We start from the raw sequence: 27,951 nt of genomic DNA on the forward strand, positions 1-27,951 counted from the left end.
AGATTTATTGAAGGTTAATTTTGATTATATCAAAATCATTATATCTTACTAATTTATGTATCATTTTTATTGATTTCACATAAAAAATAATATTATATATAAAGTACAATGCATACATTAAAATCATTGAATCTTACTAATTTATGCATCATATTTATTGAATTGTCACTATCGTGCAAACAAAAGAGCATGGATGACAAGTGTGCTTTTTGATGAATATATTCGTTGGTTTGACCACAAAATGCATGGTAGATGAGTTTTGCTTATGGTAGATAATTGTCCAGCCCATAATAGAAATATTGAAGGACTACAAAATGTTGAATTGTTTTTCTTGCCACCCAAAATGACATCCAAAATTCAACTTTGTGATGCTGGAATAATAAGAACTTTCAAGATGTATTATCGTAACAGATTTTATTATAGGATATCAGAAGGCTGTGAAGTGGGACAAACTGATCCAACAAAGATTAATGTTTTGATGCTATCAATTTTGCGATCCTTGCTTGGACAACAAATGTCAATAGAAAATTGTTTTTGACACTGTAAAATTCGTTGGGGGATGCAATCTCAGAGAATTTGAATGAACCCACTTGTGAAAACATCATTCATGAACTTGAGGTCATTAATGATCTCGGTTACCACAATAAAATGGATGTCAATAACTTGTTGGATTATCCGGGTGAAAGTGATACATGTTTAGAGGTCTAGAGAGCTTAGAAGAAATTGTGAATACCATCGGAAAAGCAATGATGATGATGAAGTTGAAGATGATACTACACATTTGGAACCACTTACGCGTATGAAATCACTTATCGCATCTAGAACTCTTTACAATTTTATGGTGCAGTTCGAAAAGACAACACCAGAGCTCTTGGATGCAATAAGAAAAGTTAGAGATGAGCTTAAACTAGATTTAAATTTTAAGAAAGATAGAACACAATAGAATCATATTTCACTAAATTGTCTTAGATATATTTGTACTTTTAATGAATTATTAATTTATGATATTAATGGGACCATATATATATAGGGGTCTTCTGGAAATACATTATCTTCTTATCTTATCGAAATTGGTGATTTTTTCCATTGGCCCAAGTTGTAAATTATTTCATTAAGGGTAAAATTGACATTTTATTGTTAAATTGTTACTTTATATAGAAATGTGTCATTCTTTTTGGGACTGACTAAAAAGGAAAGTAAGTCATATAAATTGGGATAGAGGGAGTACTTTAGAGAGATTATTAATTTACCGAATATTAATTTATAGAGGTTTTATTGTAATTGGAAGTAAGCAAAACAACCTTAAGCATAAAACCTGGACCTGATCATGAGTTATTACAGCATGAAATTTATTCAATCATATTGCCATTGGCAATCTTATAGTTTGGTGGCATTACTATTCACTCATAAGTAATATACCATAGTGTAAACACATTATTATTTTTGTGGTGATCACCTAGTAACTAGGTTAGCTTGTGCGCTTCAATTAATTTACAAGCTATTTAGTATCTCCTTCATAGAGAGTAGCTTTGGCCACCAAAACTCGGATAAGTAGAAAAACATTACATGGTGTTTTTGCCTTCATCGGGAATAGCAAGTTTGAAATGGAGCCTTCTACTTGACAGTTAAGTGTTTGGGATTTTAGTGCTTTTGAGTTACTAAGTTTTAGTTTAATAATTTATACGTATTAAATGAATTTCCTATGAGACAAATAAACGGTTTGAACTAAAACTATTAGGATTTGCCGAACTCACTTTCAACACTAAAAGTCAGACGTCGTGACTTCTAAGTCACTTAACTTAAAAGACGGTGTGTAATCATCACATGATACAAACACAGTGATCAAAATACCAAAGCGATTCATTCATTTAAAACAACTTGCCCACATATATATACTACTAATTACCAAATTAAAAGACTACACAATCGTACGTGTTACTACTAATTATAAATACTCATATATATATTAGTGTAACATGTATAAAAAACTTGCTAGGGAATTGCAATTGGAGAATTGAGCTGCAAGGATTGTGACTGAATCACATCAGACTGATCAGGCAAATTGAGTGGTGGCAAAGAGAAACGTCCATAAGTAGAGCTTCCTTTTCTTATTTCTTGCATAGTAAGCAGAGCTGCTACTGTGATTCTAAATATTCCTTCCCCTGCAACTCCTGATCCTAATACTAATCCTCTTTCTACATCACACGGAGGCGGAAACACTGAATCTATCGTACTTTCACACTCTTTTACAAGCTTTGATATCAAATCTGTTGTGAAGAATGGCTGCTGAAGCACCTTTTGTATATACGGCGAACGCAGTAATCCACCTGTTCGCTTGTCGTATTTCTTCAGTATCTTTGCCAATCCTGTAAAAATAAAAGATAACTACGTGTAACTGGCTGTTGATAATAATTATAGTTAGGAGTACGTAATGTAACCTAACGTAACGTACTCTAGAATTTAATTATATACCTGTGTAGTTAATGTTACTATAGTTGATTAAGAGCACCATTTCACCATGGAAATCAACAATGTCTTTTCTGATTTTTGCTAATTCTTCTTTGCAATCTGTCTCAGAGGGTTGGCTTCCATTTGGCCCCCATGTATCAATCACTCTCCCGATCCTCTGTTGCAACTCCTGCATATCAACAAACATTAATTATTTTATCAATCTCTCTGTTTCTAAAATTTTACCCAAAAATATTAAATCCCGTGCCAGCATTTATATGATACACATAAAATTCAGAGAGTCAATCAAATTGTTTTTTGAAGTTATTTATTATTGTGAATTATAGTACTTTTTACTTAATTTTTAAATATATAATTAAATATTTTAAATTGTTAATTATTGTGATTCATAATACTTTTACGTAATTTTTAAATATATATAACCGAATATTCTAAGTTATAATTATTGTGATTTAAGTATTTTTTTTTAAATATAATTTTCAAATATATAACATACTAAAAAAGAAAAAAAGTAAGACAAACAAATTAAAATGAAGATAACAATGGATGGATCCCACATTTCAAGAAAAGCACAATTCAAGTACATAATGTTGTGGCATCTTTGAGCTTATATTCCGTAAAGATACTTTGTCCTCTCGTGTATATGACAAGCCTTCTAGAAATAAATGTACTAAGTGGCATGTCACTACTTTTGGACTATGTACTAGGTTGCTTCATCAATTTGCTTTTATGTGCCTTGATCGGGTTGATTGAGTTAATTTTGAACGAATTATAATGAATTGAGTTAATAATTGAATGAGTCATTTAACACATTCAAAAATTAGTTGGTTTGAGATGAGTTTGGTCAAAAAAGGCTAAATATTAAGTCATGGCTCAACTTGCTAATTCTAATCAATTTGAAATCTATACGACTTTAGCTAAAGATATTAAGTCAAAGAAAAAGATCCATATAAGTACTAGTTGGAAATAGGTTTTAGAGAAATTCGATATTACTACTACTATTTATTTATGTATATTATAAAACTTATTTTTCACTTTTATTTTATTTAGTATAATAACATGAGTTAAAATTAAATAAAATATTTATAATTTTATTTAAAATTAAGGCGTAATTATTATTGTATTGGACTTTTAATTCCAAATTGTACTAATCTAATTTGAAAAAAAATCTCTTTAACTCTACGAGTTATATAATAATATTTGCATATACTCTATTCTTTAAGATCCCATTTTACTGGATATGTTATTATTGTTGTGACTAACTCAAACTACTTAATTCACCTCATTACAATTAATCACAAAACAAAAAAAAGATTAGAGTTGGAGTTATAATTGGTGATCCATACCTTATGTCTTATAATGAAATCCTCTTCTTGTTCCATGAAAAATGCATTGAATTTATCAATCTCATTGTTCAACAAATACACAAATTCAGCCTCTGCCTTACCATACTCCAATGATCCACTCATCATTTGTGGTGCATATGAAGAAATCAATTTCACCAATTTCTTCAACTCTTTATATGACAAAAACTTATCACCCCACCCTGGTAATGTTTCTTGAATTTGTTGCTTCAATCTTTTCCCAAATTTCATTCTCTTATATTAAAAAATAAAAGAAGTTCAAATTGCTACAAAATGAGAAAATAAATATATTGAGGGAGAAGAGGAGTATATATTATATAGTGTGTGATAAGTGAAAAAAAGGCAAGAAAATGGGGTTGATTTTTAACAAGTAAAAAGAATATTTAGAAGCATATGCTTGGCGTGTTGAATGACAGTTTTTTTTTTATAAAAAAAATTAATTAAATGAAAGTGAAATTAAAAGGGGTAGCTGAAGTAAGAGAATTCTAAGCATATTCGTAAATGACTTTTTTCTATTTTCAACACTAATTAATGTGAGTGTCATTTCTCACATGGTAGTGATATTAAAAGAACAAATCATAGTCGTTGAATAGTTAAGTGGACTAACGTGGCAAAGATCAAATCATGGCTGTGAGTCTGTGATTGTTAGATTAGCATTAGGATTATGTAATTGGGAATTGGAGAAATGGATGATCCTTTGGAATCTACCATAAGGAAAGAGAAAACCAAAATTGGGGATTTGAGAATATGTTTTTTTAAAAATAAATAGGAAATGCTCTCTCTAACGTAGTTTAAAAATGTACTCCTTCCGTCCATCTTTACTTGTTTACTATACTAAAAAAAGTTTTCCAACAATACTTATCCAATTTAAAAAATCAAGAGATAATTGATCTTTTATATCTATTTTATCCTTGACATTAAATACTATTCAATATCTACATTTTTCAATTTATTAAATTTAATATATTCAAAGGGTAATATAATCATATTATTTATTATTTCTTATTCACTATATCAAGTTTATTGTAGACAATTACTATTAGACGGAGAGAGTAGCTTGTGGAGTCTACTTCTATATTGTTCAAACCTTTGGGGTTATAATTTGATCGGAGTGACTTTCTCTTGCCTTTTTAAGGATTTCAAGAATTGAACAGTTTAAAACAAAGACTAGTCTCCAATCCTCTAGTAGTAGTAGTAGACATGTAGTTATATCAATATGTACTATTACTAGGATGGATGAGATTCCACCCCGTATATCTAGAGGTTTTGTGTTTAATTATGAAAAATGAGAACATATCTCGTAGAGCGTGTTTTTTTCTTAAATTAATTTATAAGATGTGAATCTGAATTAATCGAACTAATGGATTTCAAATATGAAATGGTTATAAAATAAAATAAGAAGTTAGACTAATAGTTATACTCTTTCTATTTTTAATTACTTGTCCATTTTTAAATTGAAATAGTAAATTTACTATTTTATCCCTATTAATTATGAAGTGAATTATTTAAAAATTTAAAATTTTCAAGAAGTTATACTTGTTTCATAGTAATTAATTGAGGATATAGTAAGTAAAAAGATTGTCATTTCTTGATTAGTTAAAATAGACAAGTAAAAAGGAACAAATAAAAAAGAAATATTGGACAAGGAACAAAATACTAATTTATCCACCCACAGCGGAAAATATTGAAAACCAAAATCAGATAATTAGGTTGGCGTGTGTCCTTTAACTAATTATATTGAAGGTTTGGAGTGATGACTTCTTCTCTTTCTCAAGATTGGTTTTATTCGTATATTTGAATTTTTTTGTTAACATGCATTTCACAATATTTTTTTATTTTATTTTTATTTAGAAAGTCAAGATATTTGATCAAATTTATGAAGAAAGTGATATTAAACAATAGCAAAAGTGAAAAGGGTAATTACTCGTAACATAAGTTATGTTTTTAATTGTTCAAGACAAAATTATCATTATAAATAATTTTCATCTAAAATTAATTTTTGCATGTTATTTATAGTCTCTCCTAATAACCATTTCAAATAACTTATTTATTTAATTAAATACTAAACAATAATGGAAATCTTTTAAAATGCTCTTTTTCATGATTTTACACTCAAATTTATCTTTGAAAATATTGTCCCAAAAAATTGCCATATCCATTTCCAATATGCTTTTATTGAAAAAATATTGTCCCAGAACATCTTCGCATGGCACATCTTTTAGCAGCGGTAAGCTTGCCGCCGGTGACATTTCGGCCGGCCGGAGGGCACTATCTGCGATTAACTACAAAAACTCAGGCAATAAGAGCAGTATCGCTTGAGGAAATCCCCCCAAATGCGGTTCGACGGAAGCTCGATTCAACATGGAGAGGAGGTTTCAGTCTTGGGGTGGATTTGGGTCTTGCCCGTACTGGACTTGCCCTAAGTAAAGGCTTCAATTTTCGACCCTTAACGGTAACCCAATTTCATCCGCAAAGCTCTCATACACCTACATTCATATACTGGAACTTTGATTTGGTGGATTTTAGGTTTTGGAGTTGAGAGGACAGAAGCTTGAGCTTCGAATTATTGATATTGCCCAAAAGCAGGTATACAGCTTCTTCATGTTTGATGTAGAAAGATTAAATTTTTATGGTAATTCATAAGCTGGTTATTGATGTGATTCTTCTTGAATATGATTTAGTTACTCTTTTCATTTTATTTTTGTTAAGAATTAAATTGATATACCAGTATCTGGAGTTTCATGAGTATGGTTTTGTTGGGAGGTTAGGAAGTGGATGAGTTTATAATTGGACTCCCTTTGTCAAGTGATGGAAAGGAAACTCCACAATCTAACAAAGTTCGGAGTGTTGCTGGTAGGCTTGCTGTTCGAGCTGCTGAGAGGTAGTAATCATTTAGCAGTTTTTGTCTGACATTGTTTTCTTTGTGAAATCAGGCTAAGAGATGAAAAAAAGAGATAAAATTGCAGGCTAAATAGATAATAACATCTCTTTTCTGTTGGTTGATCTGAATTGGCAATGTGGGCCAATTTCAACATGCTGGTTTTAGAGTGATCAAGTTGGTTGTGTGAAGTATGCTGTGATGTTGCATTCTATACCTGAGTAGCTTCAAGTGCTAGTGACATTGCATGTTTGTCAAATTTGACGATGGTCGCTCTCTCGTAAATAATAGAGGATAGATGTTCGACTCATCTAATGAAGATATTGTTAGATGAGATAGTTTAAGTCATTAAAACTGCAAGAAGGTATCATGCAACATGAAGCACTCACTTGAACAAGAAATCTTGTCCTGCCTTGAAGCTTAGTACATGTCTCTAAGCCTAATGACAAACGGACAGATCAAATATTTGGAAGTCTAGTGGTTGAACTATCTAGAACATGCTTGCTTGCTATGCTTTACTAACCAAAACTGATCTGATTATTACACACTGGGGCTACTAGTTGACTTCCTTTTTTTAGAAACCTTTGAGCTAGTATGCTTTGGTTTTACATTCTTTTTATAAGTTGGTTTTACAAATTATTGACACTAAGTTCATCTTGTAGTTCACTAGTCATTCTCTCGTGACATGTTTAAATTCATTTTCTTAAGTGGTGAGGGACCTTCTGCCATAATTTGTCATCTTAAATGTCAATTCTGTCCTTTTAGGGGATGGAGAGTATATCTGCAGGAAGAGTACGGGACAACAATTGACGCAATGAGCTACATGGTTGATAGGTAATAAGTTCTTTCGACTTATTCCTTTATTTATTGAATCAGTTGCAGGGAAGCGCTTTCATTCCATCAACGGCCAATTCTTTCTCTTACGTGAGGAAATATCTAGGATCTGCAAGGAGGAATCATGATCTCATTTGGACATCGATGAAGTTTGTCTACCTCTCTTGCTAATAAATTGATTGTCAAATGTATATGAGAAGGGAGGGTATCCTTTGAACAGTCTGTTACAACTTGCAAGAAATTATTCTGAAGTGGCAGAAACATCTATTAGTAGTAGATCTTCACTTTTTTTCCCATTATAAGCAAGAAAAATTATCTAGTTAGGAGCTAGAATGAAGATCATTAGACCACAGTCCTAATCCTAGTAGATGGAAAAAAACTACTCCCTCCGTTTCACAAAGAATGACCTAGTTTGACTTGGCACGAAGTTTAAGAAAATAAGAAGACTTTTGAATTTTGTGGTCCTAAATTAAAGTTATGTCAAATGTACAAAATTGCCCTTTAATCTTGTGGCCTTAAACATGTCACATGGAAAACTGAAATTAAAATGATACCAAAAAAAGAAAGAGGTCATTCTTTTTGAAACAGACTAAAAGAGAAAGGAAAGAAAGGAGGTCATTCTTTTTGAAACGGAAGGAGTATGGGATTTTTTCTCATATGTGCTGGTGAGAGGATGCAAGTAATCAATGGAACTATGATAGCATGCTAGTTCCACGGGGTTGATCAGTTATACAGAATGAACTTTGATCCGTTGATCATTAAATCTAACTTACCTCAGATATTATATTGCCAATGTGAGCAAATTCAGAAACATTAGCAATTAGCGTGTGTCGTATATTTGTTCTAATATTGTAATTAAAGTGTCTTGATGAAAACTGGCATAAATAGGTTGTTAGATAAGGTTCATGATGGGGCATATTAGACGAAGATAAATTTATTTTGATATCAGAATATTATAAAAATAAAATTCTAAATGAACCGAACAACTATTTTTAGGGGCCTCGGAAAATCTGCTCGTGAAGGGAAACAGGACGCCTATGCTGCTGCTGTATGTGTTCAGTTCAATTCATTGTCTTTTTTCTACTTCTCCCGTATATTTTTTTCAGAGAGACCGAAAATAGTAACTTATGATTAAGAACTGAACTTTATTATATAATTGTAGATGGTGCTTGAGAGGTACTTTTTAGAGTCAGGTCGGAGAATTGAGCTAGTGTTACCCAAGCAGTTGGATCTCCAAGAGAGGCTAAAGAAGGGGTGTTCTAAGGATGCTGATTATTCTACCGATGAATCTGATTAGTTGAATAATTTGCAATGCTTTCAGGAACCCCTCCCAAAACTTCCTAGTTGTAGGAAAGAAGGTTGAATAGATCAATACAGTTATTGTGATAACTCTAGCCACTTGAAAAGTACTTATACCTTTAGAAGACATGGATGGTTTACCCTATTATATATTTCTCCTGTATATCAAGTTCGATAGGAAAAGCACTCATGTATCTTTTTCGAGGAAAAGGTATAGGGATGGTCATGAATGTGATAGACACTGTATGCGATGAACTGATGAAATAACCTGCTTGTTGGGCATGCTGATTCCTCAAATTTGCTACTGCTGTTACATATTTGCAAAATACATGCATAGGAAGGGGTGTAAGCTATGTTGTTCGGACTCTTATAGAATACAACTAGGTGTGTGTCGGATCCTCCAAAAGCTATGCATATTTGGAGGATCCGAGCAACATAAGTTGTAAATATAAAGACATGAGTTGTGCTCAAACAATAAGATAAAACAGTTTCATTATAGGAGTCTCTTTGGGGTGTTAACATTGTCCTCGTAGCTATTGGAAAACAAATCCCTGCATAGCTCTCCATAGAACCTGCTCACCAGTTCAATGAAGACGGGGCTTTTGAGATTCTTCCAACAGTATAACAATTCTTCCACATCTGCCAAATCCCTCATTTTCCCCTCTTCCACAATCATCTCCACCAGATAATTCTCAAAGCTCCTGCATGCATCTTCCACATCACCCAGAACTGGCACTTCTTTTCTAGTTGCTGTACTCAATCTCACGTAAGCCGGGGTGAGGGGTGATGGAAATGGTGCTTTGTTGTGAAGTTCCACTTCTGAGAAACTCTTGAGCTCCATGACTTGATCCTCCTCTCTCCCTCTTCTTCTTAGCCGTTCAGTCTTATGTACTGAACGGCAAAACTTAAGTCTTCTTATAAAGAGGGGCTTTCTGAGTTTGAAATTGAATAACCTTACTATTTTCTTGCATGGATTGAAAAGCTTGCATTTGAAGCGACCAAACACTTTCACTTTCATTGTTGGAACCTTTATTTGTTGAGGAAAAGAGTACTGATAAAGCAACAAACTTGGGAAATGATTGTTTTCAGGTTTATCTTTCTTTCAATTTGGAAATGACAGGAGAGTTGTTGATGTTCCGAGACAAAATGTTAGTTTGTTGAAAGGTTGGTGTGTGTGGGTGAAATATGGTGGAAGGGGTACCCCTTTTTCTAGGGTTGGGAAAATGATGAGTTGTGGACAACACGTTTCATATTGAACTAAAGGTGGTATGCATGAAAAAAATGTCTTCAAAACTTTGGAGTTGATAAAATTCCTGTAGAGATTAATAAATCAACATAATGTGTCTATTCGATTCCTGGAAAAACCAGAATTTTAATTATAATTCTTGATCCGTGTTGTTGAATCATTCAAAAAGAATGGGTAAATAAATGATAAGAAATCAACTAGGAAATTAAGCTCAAGGAGAGAAGAAATGTACATCATGAGTGTGCACAAATATAAGATGAACATTGCGTACCCAGAAAGAGTTAAAATATCTAATTGTTATTTCATACGATTTATTTGGACGAGGGGTGGTAATTTAATAGTCACCAGGCTATCTATTATTACACCATTTATCAACGAAGAGAATACACAACAAAATACAACAATGACGACTACGCCTCTATGTCAAACTAGTTGAGAACGATTACATAGATCTTCTACGTTGCCTCCATTCTAGTTGGACGCATTTCAGTCCAAATATAATACCAGGAGTTCACCTTTAAGCATAAAGAGCACCAGCTCAGCTTGATTGTTATCACCATAAAAGGACAACGGTATGCCTAAGCAAAAGTTAATGAGAATTTATACAGAACTCCTCCTCTTTTTTCTCTCTTTCTTCCTTTTCTAGACTAAAATTTGGCCTGGATCCTCTAGCACAAATGAAGAATCTTCTTATTGCAACTGCATCGCCAGAGTGAAATCACTTCAGAACATTATTATTTGGGATCCTCCCAACTGAAATAATATGAAACAAAAACAAGAAGGCAAAATTTAGGAAATAGACTCTTAGGGGAGGGGCCTCTGGAGGAGAGAGGAGGGGAAACGTAAACAAAGACAAGTGGAAAAGAATAAACCAGTAAAAGAGAGGATCCTCTACCCTTGGAGCCAGCAGAAAATGCCCAGTTCCCACCCATAAATTAGAAGTCCAAGATGCATTGCCAGCAGAAACATAGCATAACTTCAATCACTCAGCCCCCTCCTGACGTAAGGTATCTTCAATCCGAGGATGCTCAACCTATCAGAAGCAGCTAAAAGGTTGCTTTCCCTATTGACTGAGAGCCTGCTCAAAGCATTCGATGAACTTAGCTATAATACATGACTCCTAATAATTGATTATGCAGTGTCAAGATTATCATTTGCTTAAGCCTAGGTGGGTAGAATTATCCAGTACCTGCGCTGGTGGAGGATAGCATATACTTGGTGAAGTATTGGAGGCCCGGTCACCACTGTTATCAAAGAGAACGCGGACACCACCATTTCTTCACATGGTATCAGAGTCTTCGTTTACCTGATCTTGGCTCCCATGTTATATTGTCCATGCTCTAAATGTCCAATCTTGGGTGTATAGGGGGTGTTAGAGTCTCACATCGGTGTGGGTTGGGGTTGTGTGCCTCATTAACAATCCTCACCTCATGAGCTAGCTTTTGGAATTGAAATAGGCCCAAGGTTCAAATCTTAACATGAAGGTTGGAGATATGGTATAATGCCTCAGAATGTCCATTCAATTCTAGCCAGCACCTGAATAATGCATGAGAATAGAAACTTCTCAGAACCCAAGGACTCTCGATGAGCAAGTAGAGTGCTAGTTCACTTCAAATCTTATGAGCCACGATTCATCAACTTAAGAAAAAACAAAAAAAATGTTAGAAAAGAACATAGAAATAGCACTTACTAGACTTTTCAAAAATCTCTTTTCAAGTAGCAAATTGCCTCATTAGATCTAGTAGTGCACAATTTAATACCACAATGATGATATGTACAAATTCATTTCAACAAGGGCATCAAAAGTTCTTTAAATACAAAATTCTAGTTTGGTGAAAATTAAAATTGTAAACGAGTGGAGAGTTCTCTAACTTTGGAATAACTTTCAAGCCGAACCAGGTAGCATAAACTGTCTCCAACATGTCAATGTGGTCATAATACATTGACATGGTCAAGTTCAGACAATGTTTGATTCTATTGAATGGAGGAGCTCCTTAACTGTTCCTTGATTTTGACATCCAGTGAAAGCTGGTCCCAATTTTTAAAGGCAAAATCCCAACCTATATTCATAACACCAAACAATTTAATTGCAATTTGCTAGAAGTTCGCAACATAAATTTGAAAACCAAATCTACAAAAGCAAAAACTTAATATCAAGCAACTGTAGGGCAAAAGAAGATCTTACCCAATCACGGCAGAATGAGCGGCTGTAGAATTTAGTCCAACTCTAGTAGAGGCAGTTGCAAGTTGAGATTGATCATTAAGTCTTTGATAGTGATAACAATAAGCTGATACCAAATAGAAGGACACAAATGATTGAGACAAACCTTTGAGTCTTTGATAGTTATAGAAGCTAACAAGAAACTAATGGCAAATAGAAGGAAAGAAAAGATTAAATCATTAAATGCAGATACTTTAGAGTTTGAAGAGTACAACATCAAACAAAATATACCATGTAATATTCAGATTACTCAACTTATGAAGACCCAAACTTCAATGTTTAGCATAATGTCTTTCCTTCTCACTGGTTTCATGGAGATGCTTTTAAGAAAAGGTAAAATTCACCCGTATACAGGAAGAAACACAACTCTTTGATACCTTCGTGGAGATACTTACAGCCTATTTGGATTGGCTTAAAAGTTGGTCAAACCTACTTTTAAGCCATTTTTAGCTTTTGGGAATGTTTGACAAAGTTAAAAATAACTTTAAAAAAAGTCATAAATGACTTGAAAAAAGTTAAAAACCAAAAGTAGGACTCCCCCTACTTTTTATTTTTTGACTTAAAAGTCATTTAAAGTTTGACTTCTTATTTTTTGGAACTCAAAAGCTACTTTTTTCAGCCTATCCAAACGGGCTCTCACACTATCTTTATGAACATTATTTCTAGTTTCTAGAAGCTCTTTTTATACAATCAAGTCATTATAAGTTTAAAACTTTATTCTTATGCAACCAATCATTTCAATCTAAGAGGATGGAAAAAGACACAAGAAAATACTAATGGCATCTTGAAAACTATACACGTATTTATGGTTGATCTGAAGATAATGTATGAGCTTAACATACCTTCAAGATGTAAAATTTCTGATATTAAGATACCTCAGAAGCCTCAATGCTTGGAACAATTCTTGGGAGCAGCTTAACTTGAGGTACTGAATTAGATTCATCGTTGCATGGAAGAGAAGGTATCTCATTTTCCAAAATAGAATAAGCATCCGCAAATGCCTACAGAAAGTAACTTTTATTAGAATAGTTATATGCAGCCAATATTCAATGATCATAATTTTTAGTGCGTATTCTAATCCATTCAGTAGCAACTTCAGTCCCAAAATAATAGTGACTTAGGAACACCAACTTTAACCATATGTCAAACAGACGCACCCAAAGAGAATACCAAGAGTTTGTTACTTCAGGCTATATTAATTAAATGAAAAAGTAGACAGTCGCTTTGAGTCATCAAAAAGTAGACGGTCCCTTTTAAAGGACAGTATTTTTAGCTGACTTTTACATATTTGAGGTGTTAAAGAATGACAGAAGTCCCACATTGGTGGTTAATGAGATGGGTGGACTCCTTATAAGGCTTGGACAATCCTCCTCCCTTTGAGCTGGCTTTTGGGGTGTGAGTTAGGCCTAAGAACTAATTTAACACGAGGGCATTAGAGGAATTAATGCTTTTCACTTTTAACTGACATATGCTACCTTTTCAATAAAAATAGATCACATGTAGTGGTGGCAAATGGCGGGTTGGGTCAAATTTGGGCAGGTTGAAAATGGGTCAACATAAAATGGGTAATAATTCAACCCACCCATATTTGATATGGGTAAAATTGATTGGGTAACAAATGGATTGGGTAAAATACTAGTTTACCCATATTTACCCATATTTTCATGAGTAAATAGTGTTCTACTTTAGAATTCAACATGGAGAAAATATTTTAGTTTTTTTTAGATGAAAAATGTTGAAAATGCTTCATTTAGTTTTATTGTATCATAAAAGTAAAAAAAAATAAAATCCTAACTTTTCAATATAAAATAAATTTATGTAATAACAAAGGGAAAATATTTTTAATTTCAAAGTAAAGGAATAGTTGCATTTTAGGACTAAAACATGCTTAATGCACTTTAAGGCTTAAGCAATGTTAATACTAATACATGATTTGCTTATTTTACACTTTTATTTTTTATCCAATATAAAATTAAACAAATAAAAAAATATAATTATAATTAACAAAAGAAATGTACATTTAAAATATATATTTTTGGAGGGCCAAAGACTGCACCTTTTCAATTATAGAGAAAAATAATTAGTTCTATAGAAGAACATAAAAAGGAAGAGAAGTTACAATTTTTTTTAGTGATATCATGAATTTTGAGTGAATAAAAGTTAGAAGCTTAACCCATTTGGTTAATCCATATTTTACCCATATTTTTATGGGTTGAATGTGGGTATCAACCCATATTTTACCCATGTAAAAAATCACTCACCCAACCCATTAAAATATGGGCGGGTTACCAAAATATGGGCTCATTTTGCCGGCACTAATCCCATGCCATTTGAGAGATGTAACAAGAGATTTCTGATTCAAGCTTTTACATATGCAAATTACACTCAAAGTAGAGGAAGTACTGTGTCGAGATTGAAACTTAACAAATTAGTAGAATAGTGAAGTAAGCAAACTGATAGAGGGCGCCACCAAGAGTGGAGCCCAACGCTTAATTCACTTGCATCAACTGTATTAATATAAGAAAATTACCCAATGAAAAATCGAAAGCTCCTTTAATCCACGGGTGATTGAGGGATATGTCTGGTTAATTCATTAACCAACACGGGACCACTGCTAGCCAGCCTAGAAGGAATTCCTTGTTGCCAACCTCTTCGGAGATTCAAATACATTTTATCCTATTGATTTTTAAAAGCTAAGAAACCTGAAGTATCACAAGTTCTCCATTTTCACCCGACCCACAAGTTTTTCTAGTTCTACTAACATCGTGATCATAACATGGACTTATATTTCTTGCTTATTATCCAATTTCATAAAAAATATTTTCTAGAAAATTTATTACAAGCAATTCTAACTAACCTTGATGCATTGGTGTATGCGAAAGCAGTTCCGCCCCACATTATTGGTTGGGTACAGAGGATCATCAATGCAAATTGGATCAATGCTACAAAATAAAACCAGGGAATAAGAAGGAAGGAAAATCATCACAAAAACGAAGCAAGAGATTTACAAGAAACAAAATCAAGAGGTTCAGCAATTTGCCACACCTGCACCCTCGTTCTCTATTTATGTATAAGCCGCTTCCTTGTATTGAGACACGTATTTGACGAGGATCAAACACATTCCTGACAACAAAAAGAAGGCTTTACATCTGAAGTACCCTTTTTTGCATCTTTTTTTTTTTGAGGGGAGCAGGGGTATCATAGTGGTTTGGACTTCAGACATATAAGTTGAACTAAAATGTGTGGCTGCTGCTTGTAAGAACGAAATATGAGATAAAATAATTAAGGAAATACAAGCAGCTCAAACTCACCCAAAGAAGTAGAAAAAGTCCATCAGGAGGCTCCCCAAGTTCTACAAGATAAGATCAAAGAAAGTTGCACTCAATAACTGTTATGCATCAGAAGAAAAAAAATAAACGAAGCTTGGTTCTAATTAATTGAAACAAAGAAAATAAATAAACGAAACTTAGTTCTAATTAATTGAAACAAAGTCAACTTCTTCCATAGAGGCACTGCAGCATTTAACAAGCTCGTCAAGTATAAAATTGTAGGAGCAACCCAATCATATTGCTATGAAATTAGAAAGGCATGAACCTCTGTACAAGGTTATCCAACTAACCTGCACATATCAATTCTGTACAAGCATAGAGCAGGAGGAGGTGGATTTTTTAATTTTACATTGAATATACTAGCAGTTATGGATGATATACACAAATGTCCCTTGTTTAAGCGATCACTTAGATTTCCTCCCTAATATTAAAAGTTTGTGCAAATATCACCCTTGGGAAATTACCCTTCCGGACAACATTAGACTGGGGTCTAATTTGTTCATATATTCCAACAAAACACCAGACTGTCGTCTAATATTTGCAATAACAGACAAAATTTTAGACCATGAACGTTTTCTCATAAGATTTCAGTTTGCTCAAAAGAGATCTTTCGATTGTAGTCTAAAAGGTTCACAATTGAAAGAGGAATAAAAAGTGGGTCACTTTCTAAACAGATGCCCCAAATAACCGATGAAAATTTCACAGTATTTACCCAGAAAATCGTCTTATGTCGTATCACAGGTTCTTCTTTATATTGTGAAAGGTCTTATGAATGTTTCCATCACAATATGAACAACCCATAACAAAAACAATGGAGACATCCATCACAATCTATGTTGAACATGTCAGGCTTACTGATGATTCCATTAACAATAAAACAGGGGTCAATCGCCAAAAAATTAAATGTACAATAAAGAAAACAAAAAAGAAAAGGAAGGATTCAATCATACTTGGTCAATTGGTCGACTGTGATGATGTTCATGCTGCAAAAACCGTGTGATCAATAGTACCTATTAAATGGTGAAGAAAGAGACATTCAAACACATTAATATCAGGAGCTAGAATGAAATCAAGGGAAGCAAAACATCTGAGGTAAGAATGCCAAGAATTGGAAGACAATTGAATAAGTTTCACTATTTCACTTTTCTTGAAACAAATGGGTGAAAAGTTTGACAGATGACTAGATTGAATCAATAATGACCACAATGCAGATATTTCCACTTCCCAACGAACAAAATTTCTGTTCGACTTTGAGTTAGACTCAGAGACCACAATCTAATTTCCAGATATTTGCCTCATTCAAGAACTGAAAAATAATGAATCAAGATAGGGAACACTAAAGTAACTCCAGTCAGTATTTCATGCAATATAATCTTAGATTCTAGAACTTCATCAAAATGCTAGTTAGAATAAGTCACTCGTCTCTAAATGGACTAAATGGATACATCAACCCACCCCCGAAATTCTAATTACATGTAAATGAAGATAAGGAAAACTCTCTAAGCTGATTTAAATTTCAGGCAAAGAAGAAAATGGTACTCTCTTATTTTCATCCCCTAATTGTTACAGTACCAAAGCAAGAGAAAGGAAAACTCTCTAAGCTGTTCCTTTCTTTCTCTTTTTTTTCTCTTCCTTCCAAGCAAAGGATAAGAGTAGCCGGCCGACCTCCATCTCTTTTGCTTGGTTTGAGTTGAAACATGGAATGAGTGTAAAATCGTTTGACTTATTTGTAATTGATTAAAATTTTGGGTCAAGATGAAAATGTCTCTCTTATTTTATTCTCTAATTTCTACAGCACCCAAGCAAGAAAAAGAACTCTTTAATCATTCATTTTCTCTGCTTTCTAAGCAAAGGAGTAGCTAGAAAATATCCTTCTTTTGCCTCAACTGCCCACACATAATAGAGTGTCAAGAAGGGATTGAAGCAGCTTAGCAAAGCAGTCAGCGCAGGAAATGAGTAGATGGCAGCAAAAGAAGTAGGTGCACTGTATATTCACCATTCATAAATCATAAGATTGAAGGCACTCATAAATATACCAACGTAGCTTATTTTTTGAAAAGTTGAACAGTTTAAATGTGCAATTGTGGGAGATGGCAGAAAAGGCTAGATTTTGGCATGATAGATGACTTGGCAACTCTCCTGTTAAAGACATATATGGATCTCTTCAGCATCACCTCTTCCAAGACACTCTTACCTCAGATTTCAGACTAGAGCACTGTTGGCTTATCACTTTAGAGGAACTTAAATGATTGGGAATCGGATAGATACCTAAGCCTTTTAAACTTACTCAGCAGCACTCCCGCAGCCTCTTCTTCATCTGATTGTATGATTTGAAAAGGTAAATCAGAGGGCACCTTCTCTTTAAAATCATGCTACTCGATTTCTACTCAAGTTTCATCTCAGAACACTCTCTGGCCATGGAAATCCATATGGAAAGGCATGGCTCCACTTAAGGTCAAATCTCAGATGTTTCTCTTGGTTAGTGTCCAAAGTGACATGTGTCACACAAAGCAACCTTCAAAGAAGAGGTAATGCAGCTATGCAACAACTGTGTACTATGTGAATTGTGAAGAGGACAAAATCCATCGCTTTCATCATTGTAAATTTACTGAAATCTGGAACGTTATTCTCAACATATATGGCATTGTTGGTGTGCCCAAAACAACTCTACAGTTTTTCCCAGGATGGCGGAGAAGAGTGATGTATTTAAGCATAACCAAAAGAACAAAACTTGAATATCAAGTCAGAAACAAGTATATAGACAACTGAAACACTTTTAGGTAACTCTACGAAATATTGATGCTAAGAAAGCTTACTAGACAATATGAACTTAAACCGCCTGAATATGACTGATCAAGACTGCGATCTGCTAGGAACTGTTTTAGCACCAAAGCAAGAGGTGTGGCAGCAGGAAACTGTTCTGTGAGCTCTTTTACCTATCATCGACAATGGAAACACATCATACGATAAATCTACATGCATAACCAATTGACAGGCTCGACATAACAAATATCTAAGTGATAAAGATTAAGAGAATATAGTTCTGAATTTGATCCCACAAGTATTCAGATGCAATCTCTTCAACACATACCAGCTCTGTGGTCTGTAATCCTGTATGAGAAGGCGATTTGAAACTAATATCAAGTCGAACTGCTTTTACATCCTTCACACAGTCATTCATCTTAGACCACTGTGGTGAAGATGAGGAATCCGAACAAGTCGAATCAGCCTGAAAAGTATTGCCTTCTTCAACAGTCAACTGAGTTGGTTCAGCTTTTGGTGTTTGTAAATTTGATAGAGACGACGAAATGAGGTCATGTGGAACTTCCACCACAAGCATTATAATTGGTATCTGTAGAAAAATGGAAGCAACATAGCATGGAACAATGACTAAGGAGGTCAAAGGTACTTTTCTTGTGATAAAAGAGAGAAGGAAAAAGGTATTGCGATTAACATAAAGAAAAACACTAAGCTGATGAGAACCCAGAAGGAAAAGGATTTAGGATTTCAGAGACATTACAGCAGTATTTTCCACGATCTTCAGAGAATCATTTTTTACCCACTCCTGGTTAGCCAGATATCTAGCTGCATGCTGCAAAGTGTTCTATGTCAGCAACAAGGAGCTCCATTTAGAATAAGCTATATTTGTATCAAATTGGACAACCAAGGGTGAAATAAATACAATGTTCTTGTCTGGTACCCTTTTTTTCCGTCCATTTTTTAGGGACATACTTCCCTTTTTAGTTTGTTCCAAAAAGAATGACATATTTCTCTTTTCTGAAACTATTTAATCTTCACATCCCCATTATACCTTAGTGACTTGTTGAGACCCACATGGTATAAAGTTCACTCTTCAATAAGATAGAAAATGAAATACATGTGGAACTCTCACCCCCACTCATCTAAGAGGATAACTTTGATATTTTGTATATATTTGATTTATACGTCAAAAGTCTTCTTTAATTTCTCAGACTGTGACTATATAGGCAGTTAGACATGCATAAAATGGGACGGGGGAGTTGCACCCAAGGGTGTGGCCCAGGGGGCAATGAAGTGGGTTGAGAACCATGAAGTTTTAGGTTTGAATCCCAGGAAAAACAAAAACACTAGGTGATTTCTTCTTATATGGATTTGGAGGTTGGGTTAGACTCAAGTGTCATATCTTTATATAGTATTAGAGCCAGCCTCATCCATGTTTGGGCTCCCAATCCATGCTCTAATTGGGCCTAGGCGTGAAAGGGGAGGTGGTAGAGTGAGTTAGAGTCCCCCATTGATTGGGCAATGGATTGATGGTCTGCTAATAAGGACTCGAGCAATCCTCCCCTCATCAGCTAGCTGTTAGGGTTTAGTTAAGCCCATCTGTCATATCTTTACTTCTCATTTATTTTTTTTGTGTGGGGTGGGTGGAGGTGGGAGCAGTTGAGGGGTCATGAGGAAAATATTGGTTAATGATTAAAGAATCAACAAGAAAATTGTTGTTGTATGAAAAGTTCTATGTTAAAGAGGTTCTCTCCTCTTCTTTTTTTTTTAGGAGGCAGGCTGGCTTTAAGTTTACTCGCTCTTGTTTCACTTATCCAGAGTCAATTTGACCATTTTTCAGAGCTAAATTAGATTACATTAATTAAATATTTTAAAATCACAATATACATATTCAAAACTATACACGAAGTATTATAAGTTGCAACTTTTTTCTCATATCAATATGGTGAAAAAATATATCATAAAATGTTGGTCAAAGTAATGTAGCACTCTCAAAAGTGAAACATGACAAGTATTATAGGATGGAGGGAGTACAAAAAGATAATGACTTTCAAAGCAAGCATAGCATTTCCTCCTTCAATTATTAGAGAAGAATATTTCATGTGATCCTGGTTACCTGAAGGCATGTTTCTTTGATCCCATTTCGCCCCTCTAAGATCCCAGCTTCTTTAATTGGTTCCTATGGAGGAAAGAAAAGAATATAACATGATCTCCTTTCTCCAAAACTCTTTTTCTCCATACCTAAAATATATAACGTAAGCACATATTATGCAAGACATGCTTACCAGATTCCTCACAGGAGGAAGAGAAACCACAAGGTCCACATCACTCGATGGGAGTGACAGCCCAGTAGCGTTTGAACCAAAAATGTTTGTACGAGATCTAGGCCATAATACTTGTAGAGAACGTGCAACGCGCTTTACAGCCCAATTAATGTAAGGCTTCCTGATCAAATTCTCAGAGGCAACCTTGAATATCATTAGAGATAACCAACAATAAACATCAGGTAATAGCCAATTGCCGGATTTTTTATCCTGAAAATCTGGTTAAATTACTGAAATGATACTGCAGAAGCTACTACTCTCTTGGGACTCTACCTGTTTGCAGAAGTTCTCAATTTCATTGTGAAGGCGACTATGGATCATTGAAAGACATGCCTTCGTTGCAGTAGAGTTCAGCGTTTCGGGAGGTTGAAGTGGGAACGCAACATCTGGCTGGAAAAGAAAAAGAATGAACAAAAGATAGCTTTCCATTCAAGCAGACAGAAACATGTGAATAAAGGAGTTATGAAACTGCAAACCGGATTCTCAGATTTGAAATTTACATGTTCTTGATCGCGAGCTAACTGTGAAATTGCGATGAGGCGATCCTGCAGCAAAGCTCCAGGTAGAGGTTGTGTTAACTGATGGGCTGAGAGACTTTTACTCCTCCAAGCAGGCCAAACTACTTCACTACCATCCATGCGTATACAGGCTTCTTCAAAATTAATTCCATCATGGAACCAGCCTTTGACACCCCACTGCCTAGGACTGGAGCTACCAGACCGAACCGTTGGAAAACCTCTGTGTCTTCTAGAATCACCAACTGGAGAAGGAGGAGGTGGATGAGGGGCACGTGGAACACATAGGACAACAGGTGACGGAGGTCTCTTGATCCTAGGTTGCTCCCGCCTGCTGGGAGGAACACAAGGACTTTTATGATCATGACTGCGCTTAAAATCTGATCTTGATCTCTCCCTAGACATACTGGGAATGACAATGGGTCGTAGAATGGGGTATGGGAGTGAATCCACAGACTTTGCTTCACCTTCAGCAGGCAAATTGGACAAGGATCCTGAAGCACTCTCTACTGTCACTAGATCTGCTGCCGATGATGACTGCAGGACCTTGCTGGTAATCTCACTTCCTGGTATAACATAACCAACAGCCTGATGTCCTGAACCTAAAGGATCGAATGGAGAGCAAAAGGAAGCACCAGAAGGAGAAGTCAAACCATTTGTACTGTAGGAAGAAGAGAAGGCAACCATATCATCAACTGCCCTATTCATGTCTGCGTCCCTCCATGCCCATGAGCTATCATCCGAGCTAAGAGAGGGAGGACGTGAAAAATTAGTACCAAGATGATCAGAAGGATTCCAATACATAACACCACCTCCAAAGTACTGATTATAGTCCACTCCGGAAACAGCATGTACCTCTAACTCTTCTTCAGACAACCAGTGATAATCATGGTCTTCACCCACATCATGTGAATTTGCAAGATCGGAGAAGTCCATTAAGTCACCAGAATACACCCTTTCATCCTCAGTACTCACCGCATTGCAGTGCATGCTTTGAGCTGCTATATCTTGCTGGAAAGACGTTCTCCTAGAGATAAACCCAGCATCATAATTGCATGTAAGTGACGGAGCAGCTAGTCTATTGATACTACGCACCATTGGGGGCCAATCTAAACTCATTGGCAAAGGTCCAGATATGATTCCAGGGCACCCTGTTTCAATTGAAGAATTTCTTACATGACGTACATTGCGTAGAAAAGAATGACGAAAATGACTTTTCCAGTTGTGACTGACATCAAGGTGCAATCTATCAGTAGCCCGTGGGAGATGTGAATCACCGCATGGAAGATGAACAGGAGCTACACTGGGCCACTCATACGAAACGTAAGATGGAGAATTCATCGGCCTTGTATCATAAACATCAACACTTCTTTTCTCCTTTAACGAGGTAAAATTTCTGTTGGGATCACCAACTTTAATTTGCTGCTCAAGAAAACCTGGTCTGTTCAATTTTTTAAACTCCTTGCCGTTTGAAAGAGTGCGTTCAGATTCAATCGCAGGCATTACAGAAGATATAGCAGAATTGCCTTCCCTATTGGTAGTTTCCACTGCAACAGCTACCGTTCCATTTTCCATCACCCCCTCTGTGGGAAAATGGTCTGTCAAACAAGGATTCCTGCAACCTTCAAAAGAACTAGCAGAACCACAATCCCTACAGGTTCGACTCAGAATGCTCATTTCTGGTTCACGTTTCTCATTGTCAATACAAGAATCTTTTGATCCGCTTTGAACAACCGAATCTATTATAGTGACACAATCAGAACTTGGATCCCTGTCTCGGGAGTTGACAGAAATAAAGGACTTCTGAGAATTTCTTTTCTGACATTTACCATCTTCTCCAGAAGTTATCAAGCTAGGGTTTTTAATCTTGTTTCTTTCTTTCCGTTTCTTCCTTGAAGCACTTCTAACAGTTTGACTATCTAGTCCGTCACCCTGTCCCTGCAGAAAGTTAGTCAGTTACAAACTATTTACAACATAACTTGGATATCTGATGCATAGTGGAAAGATAATTACAACCATATCGATCAAAGATGGAAGATTCTCTTTAACACGATCCTTCTGTTGTTCTCTGTTGACCGATCCACTAGGCAAACTGCTATGTACATTATCACCACAAAATTTATCGACCAAACCAGTAGACGAACTGTTATGTACATTATCACCACACATGGATGTGTCTCCCTTGTCCTGCATATAATTTTAAAAGAAAGTAAGGGAACACATGGTATAGATTTTTTTTATTTCTAAAAGAAATTTCTATGGGAAGTCTTCAAGATCAAAGTTGTACCTCAGTGCTTTTAACAGGCCTTAAACCATCTGTTTTAGGTTTTGGCAAAGAATTTGATTTCTTCACCTTACGGTTTTTCCCTTTTTTCTTACGGTTAGAAGCACCAAGTATCTCTTTGTTTTGCTTTGGTGAGGAATTCAAGTTTTCATCCTCTAGTAGCTCATACTTTGTACAGTCAAGAGAAATAATCATGAGTAACCCCCGTAATTTTCTTAATATACAATCAGAAAGAGTATTAACAGATTCTAATGAACTAAAGAATAGTTTTTCACTATCAGGAGACTCGCAAACAGAACGCGGACATGCCAACAGCACAGTGGAGATTTCCTTAAGCATAAACAAACAATCAAGTAACTGGTTGAATGAACATGAGACTCCAAACACTGATGCATGACGCATGCTCTTTTTTGCAACTCTTGCATCTGACACTCTGAGATTCACAAAGTTTCTTCTATCAGACAAAGTAGGGTTACCCCTCAGAGGTTGTTCTAGTGTTGAACTGCATAGCCAAGCTTTATCAGCTGAAACACCTCTTTCCCCTTTCAAAGTATCAGCAATCTGAAAGATATAATTGGAGATTGGACAGCATAAGCCTGTGTCAAATTCTGATGACTGATGAGCACCTATTAAATATACAGGAAGAATAGAAGACTCTTCCAGCAATGAGAAGCTTAAACAGAAGCTTAAACAGCTGAACTCCTTACATCTCAATCATTTGATTGACATTGTCAGGCAGGACAGGAGTGCTATAAGACACATACTAGGAGATATCATTAATGTTACAGTTGCTATTTGTGAAAAAATATGAATTATGGGAAGTATATCAAACCAAAATCAAACAATTATAGGTGGTATGTTATCAAAAATTACTCACTGCTTTAACATACACTACCAGAAGCAAATATGCTGGGTTTACTGTTTTGCTCTGCTTCTTTCTTCTTCTTTTTTTCTTTTTTTTTTTTTCTGAGAAATGAAGCGAACATGCTGTTTTGAGGTAACTAGAGGAAAGAAGTAGCATATTTTATATTTCAAGTGATATGTAAGTCTTCCCTGGGGAAAAATATAGTTTAACAGTGAAAAAGAAGTTATCCAAAGATTCAAATAGCTGCCAGTAACCAAACACATTTTCACTGACATGCTATGACCACCTAAGTTCTCGGACTCGGGTGCGGATGTCCGGTACAAGTGCGAATCTAGAGGTAGGGTCCTCTAAGATCTAAATTTTAAGATTTGGGGATACGGATCCATGAAAGGATACAGGTGCGTGGATAAGGCTAAAGTAATTCAAATATCTAAAAATAGAGTGATGAAACCTAAATTATGAGTTATTATGTGGAAAACTTAAGGAGAAATTACTGACCAAGAGGAGAATCCTATAAGGAGATAAAAGGAAAGGGAGTGAAAATAGAAATTTATATATACAAGGTTTTCCATTTTCTTCAGTTTACCTTACTTTTTATTTTGATTACATAAATCATTGAATTTGTCCAGAATTTCTCCCTCAAATTTGGTCAAAGTACCCAAAACCAGTTGACCGAATCGGGTACGGATCCCACACCCACACGACACGGGGGCGGCACCAAAAGTGAAGAGTCCGAGCAACTTAGATGACCACAGGGCTACTTTAGAAAGAAGAGAGATATTACATAAAAGGGATGTACATACATAGCGATAGGGTACCTAAAAAATCTAAATCCACATAGTCACTGACATGCTATGACCACCTAAGTTTCAGACTCGGGTGCGGATTCCCGGTACAGGTGCGAATCTAGAGGTAGGGTCCTCTAAGATCTAAATTTTAAGATTTGGGGATACGGATCCATGTATGGATACAGGTGCGGGGATAAGGCTAAAATAATTCAAATATCTAAAAATAGAGGGATGAAACCTAAATTATGAGATATTATGTGGAAAACTTAAGGAGAAAATATTGATCAAGAGGAGAATCTTGTAAGGAGATAAAAGGAAAGGGAGTGAAAATAAAAATTTATATATACAAGGTATTCCATTTTCTTCAATTCCGCCTTAGTTTTTACTTTGATTACATAAATCATTGAATTTGTCCAGAATTTCTCCCTCGAATTTGGTCAAAGTACCCAAAACCAGTTGACCGAATCGGGTACGGATCCCACACCCACACCCACACGACACGGGGCCGGCACCAAAGGTGAAGAGTCCGAGCAACTTAGATGACCACAGGACAGCTTTAGAAAGACGAGAGATATTATTTAAAAGGGATGCACATGCATAGGGTTGGGAAGAAGCTGGGGTTCTGGCAAGAAGCAGAAGTAGGTGGAGAATCATACCAGCCAGCATATGGTGGACAATCTGGAAGGAGAGAAATTCTAGGTGTTTTGAGAACATAGAAAATAATATTGAACAGATCAAATTGAATTGTATCTTGATTCTATGTGTTTGGTGTAATCAAATTTGGTCTAATGATCCTGTATCTATTATTGATGTGTTAGATTCATTATAGACATGGGATCATAGGATCTGGATTTACTTGTAAATATGGCCCTAGTACAGCCCATGTACTGATCTGTTTCTATCAATAGACAAAAAGTTATCAGTTTTTAAAAATAAAAAAAAATCTAAATCAGTTATAGTTTGAATTGACTCAACCAATTGGTAAAGCATGAGAACAAGATGTGAACTTACAATTCTATTCTATGAAAATATAGAGACATGTCTTAGTTAAGAAATTGCGTGATTTGGTAGTTTAGTTAATTATCATGGATGCCTGCAGTTTATACTCTCTTTTGCTTTTCCAAATCAAAGGGGCCTCCTCAACATTCCTTTAAATTTCCTTTATTACATCTCAGCTAATTTTTTGATACAGATTTTAGCCTACTGGCAAATCTTAGCCACTTACTGTTTAGATAGATTCCTGAGGATTCTGAAATGTGCACTTTCCATTTAACAAGCTATTTACTATTCCAAAATGTCTATGTCATTATCTCTTTCCTAATAGAGGGCAAGTTCAGCTTTTTAACATCCATGAATGAAAATGCCACCACATATACAAATTGAAACATATTGTAATCTCATTGAATGAACTTGTAGCACATTAAACAGCAATGTAGCACCAAATAACAAACATAGATCAATCTGCTAGTCAAGAAAAACGCTCAACATAAAGAAGTACCAGTGATTTAGCCGCCTTCCCTAAGCCATTACGAAGAACCTTGACCCTTGTTGCCTCATCTAACTTACCCCACCAATCTACACACCCTTTCTTCCTCCAAAATGCATTTGCCCCTACACCTACAGAATTCACCTTATCTTTCAGCTTTACACCTCTCTTTTTCCCATTATTATGATTCAGCCATGCCAATCGTAACGCCACCTCCAACCTATTCGCCGCGAAAGCCTCGATACTATAATAACCCTTCTCTTTCAACCACCCCAATTCCACCCATTCTGAACTCAGCCCACTTTCTTCCCCCCTCAAAAACTTTCCATTCGTAACACCATCCATTGCATTCACAAAAGTATCCACATTTCCAACAAATTCCTCACTTACAGTCAAAGAATCAACAAAATCCAACAAACCCGAAACCCCATTTTCCCCTTCCCCTTCTTTCGAGCTGAAAATCCGTACCGACTGACGAACTCGCCGTTCCGACTCATTAGACTCCGCAACTCGTGCTAATAACCCATGAGACTTCCTGAAACAAATGCTTGGAAGATCAGAACCATCTGAAGGCATGTCAGGTAGGATGAAGAAAAAACCATGACCGTTGGATTGAAGTTTACCAAGCATTTGCAACAGGATTTGAACGAAATTCGAGTGAACAATTGTGAGATGAGCTTGGCGTTGAGGAATCGAAAGGGAAGAGAACCATTTGATAAGCGATGATCTAGGGTTAGGGTTGTGATTAGGAAATGGGGGGTTTTGTGAATTGTACAGAGAAATGTGAGATGTGAGGGAATCAAAAAGCTGCTGTCTTGAATTGTTCATAGATTTTTGGGGCAAAGGCAAACTAAAGTTCGATTTTTTCATATTTTTTTTTTCAGGTGATTTTTGTGAAGTTTTTCAGGTGGTTGCAGTAGCAGTAGCAGTTGCAGCGGTGATCATGTAGAAGACGATAACCAAAGCAACAATCGCGGTTCATGTAAAGAGATTATTCCGTATTTGCTGACTTTTGTTTCGTATTTATATACTGAAAAAAACTACAAGGGGGAAAAGGAAGTGTAGATTTTTTATCTATAATCCTTGTGCTTTCACTTGGAATTCTTCTGAAATTAAATTTTTACTAAATATATCCAAACAATTCAAATACAGAGAGTTTGGTAAGAAGAAGCTAAAAGATTTAATTTTTAGTTATGTGCTAGAGAAAATGTTCAATTTAAATGAAAATTAATTAAAAAGAAAAAATTATGGCGTTGGTGACTAGATTAACATGTACTCTCTCAACTAAT

The 27,951-nt window shown here is 35.4% G+C and overlaps 4 protein-coding genes across 11 annotated transcripts; 1 reads left to right on the top strand and 3 right to left on the bottom strand.

The window, feature by feature from the left end:
- Positions 1-1,839: 1,839 nt before the first annotated feature.
- On the bottom strand, positions 1,840-4,126 carry LOC102579961 (SPX domain-containing protein 3). Its single transcript, XM_006347838.2, has 3 exons — positions 3,816-4,126; positions 2,473-2,638; positions 1,840-2,366 (listed from the first exon to the last, which is right to left on the bottom strand). Exons 1-3 carry the CDS (start codon positions 4,062-4,064, stop codon positions 1,993-1,995), a joined length of 789 nt encoding a protein of 262 aa, XP_006347900.1. The 5' UTR covers positions 4,065-4,126; the 3' UTR covers positions 1,840-1,992.
- Positions 4,127-5,988: 1,862 nt separating this feature from the next.
- LOC102580285 (putative pre-16S rRNA nuclease) lies at positions 5,989-9,126 on the top strand. Its single transcript, XM_006347839.2, has 6 exons — positions 5,989-6,285; positions 6,360-6,419; positions 6,602-6,714; positions 7,477-7,545; positions 8,542-8,593; positions 8,708-9,126. The coding sequence occupies exons 1-6, from the start codon at positions 6,040-6,042 to the stop codon at positions 8,840-8,842; spliced, it is 675 nt and encodes a 224-aa protein (XP_006347901.1). The 5' UTR covers positions 5,989-6,039; the 3' UTR covers positions 8,843-9,126.
- A 97-nt stretch (positions 9,127-9,223) lies between these two features.
- On the bottom strand, positions 9,224-10,196 carry LOC102582740 (transcription repressor OFP17-like). The gene has a single exon (XM_006347938.2). It carries the CDS (start codon positions 9,860-9,862, stop codon positions 9,338-9,340), a length of 525 nt encoding a protein of 174 aa, XP_006348000.1. The 5' UTR covers positions 9,863-10,196; the 3' UTR covers positions 9,224-9,337.
- A 136-nt stretch (positions 10,197-10,332) lies between these two features.
- Positions 10,333-27,746, bottom strand: LOC102580618 (uncharacterized). Of its 8 annotated transcripts, none has more exons than XM_015308999.1 (20): positions 26,675-27,746; positions 23,527-24,084; positions 23,256-23,426; positions 21,225-23,171; positions 20,998-21,114; positions 20,686-20,868; positions 20,517-20,579; positions 19,161-19,232; positions 18,732-18,992; positions 18,457-18,576; positions 16,591-16,650; positions 15,623-15,663; positions 15,357-15,434; positions 15,169-15,253; positions 13,187-13,312; positions 12,276-12,378; positions 11,963-12,150; positions 11,280-11,728; positions 10,986-11,168; positions 10,333-10,843 (listed from the first exon to the last, which is right to left on the bottom strand). In XM_015308999.1, exons 1-16 carry the CDS (start codon positions 27,530-27,532, stop codon positions 12,307-12,309), a joined length of 4,812 nt encoding a protein of 1,603 aa, XP_015164485.1. In that variant the 5' UTR covers positions 27,533-27,746; the 3' UTR covers positions 10,333-10,843; positions 10,986-11,168; positions 11,280-11,728; positions 11,963-12,150; positions 12,276-12,306. The 8 variants fall into 8 exon arrangements, with proteins under 8 accessions (XP_015164485.1, XP_015164484.1, XP_015164481.1 ...); XM_015308998.1 differs by having other exon boundaries at positions 21,225-23,177; XM_015308995.1 differs by having other exon boundaries at positions 10,333-10,789; positions 21,225-23,177; positions 23,253-23,426.
- Between the last annotated feature and the right edge of the window lie 205 nt (positions 27,747-27,951).

The sequence above is a fragment of the Solanum tuberosum genome, unplaced genomic scaffold, assembly GCF_000226075.1.
Source record: "Solanum tuberosum cultivar DM 1-3 516 R44 unplaced genomic scaffold, SolTub_3.0 scf00095, whole genome shotgun sequence".
Lineage (NCBI taxonomy): Eukaryota > Viridiplantae > Streptophyta > Magnoliopsida > Solanales > Solanaceae > Solanum > Solanum tuberosum.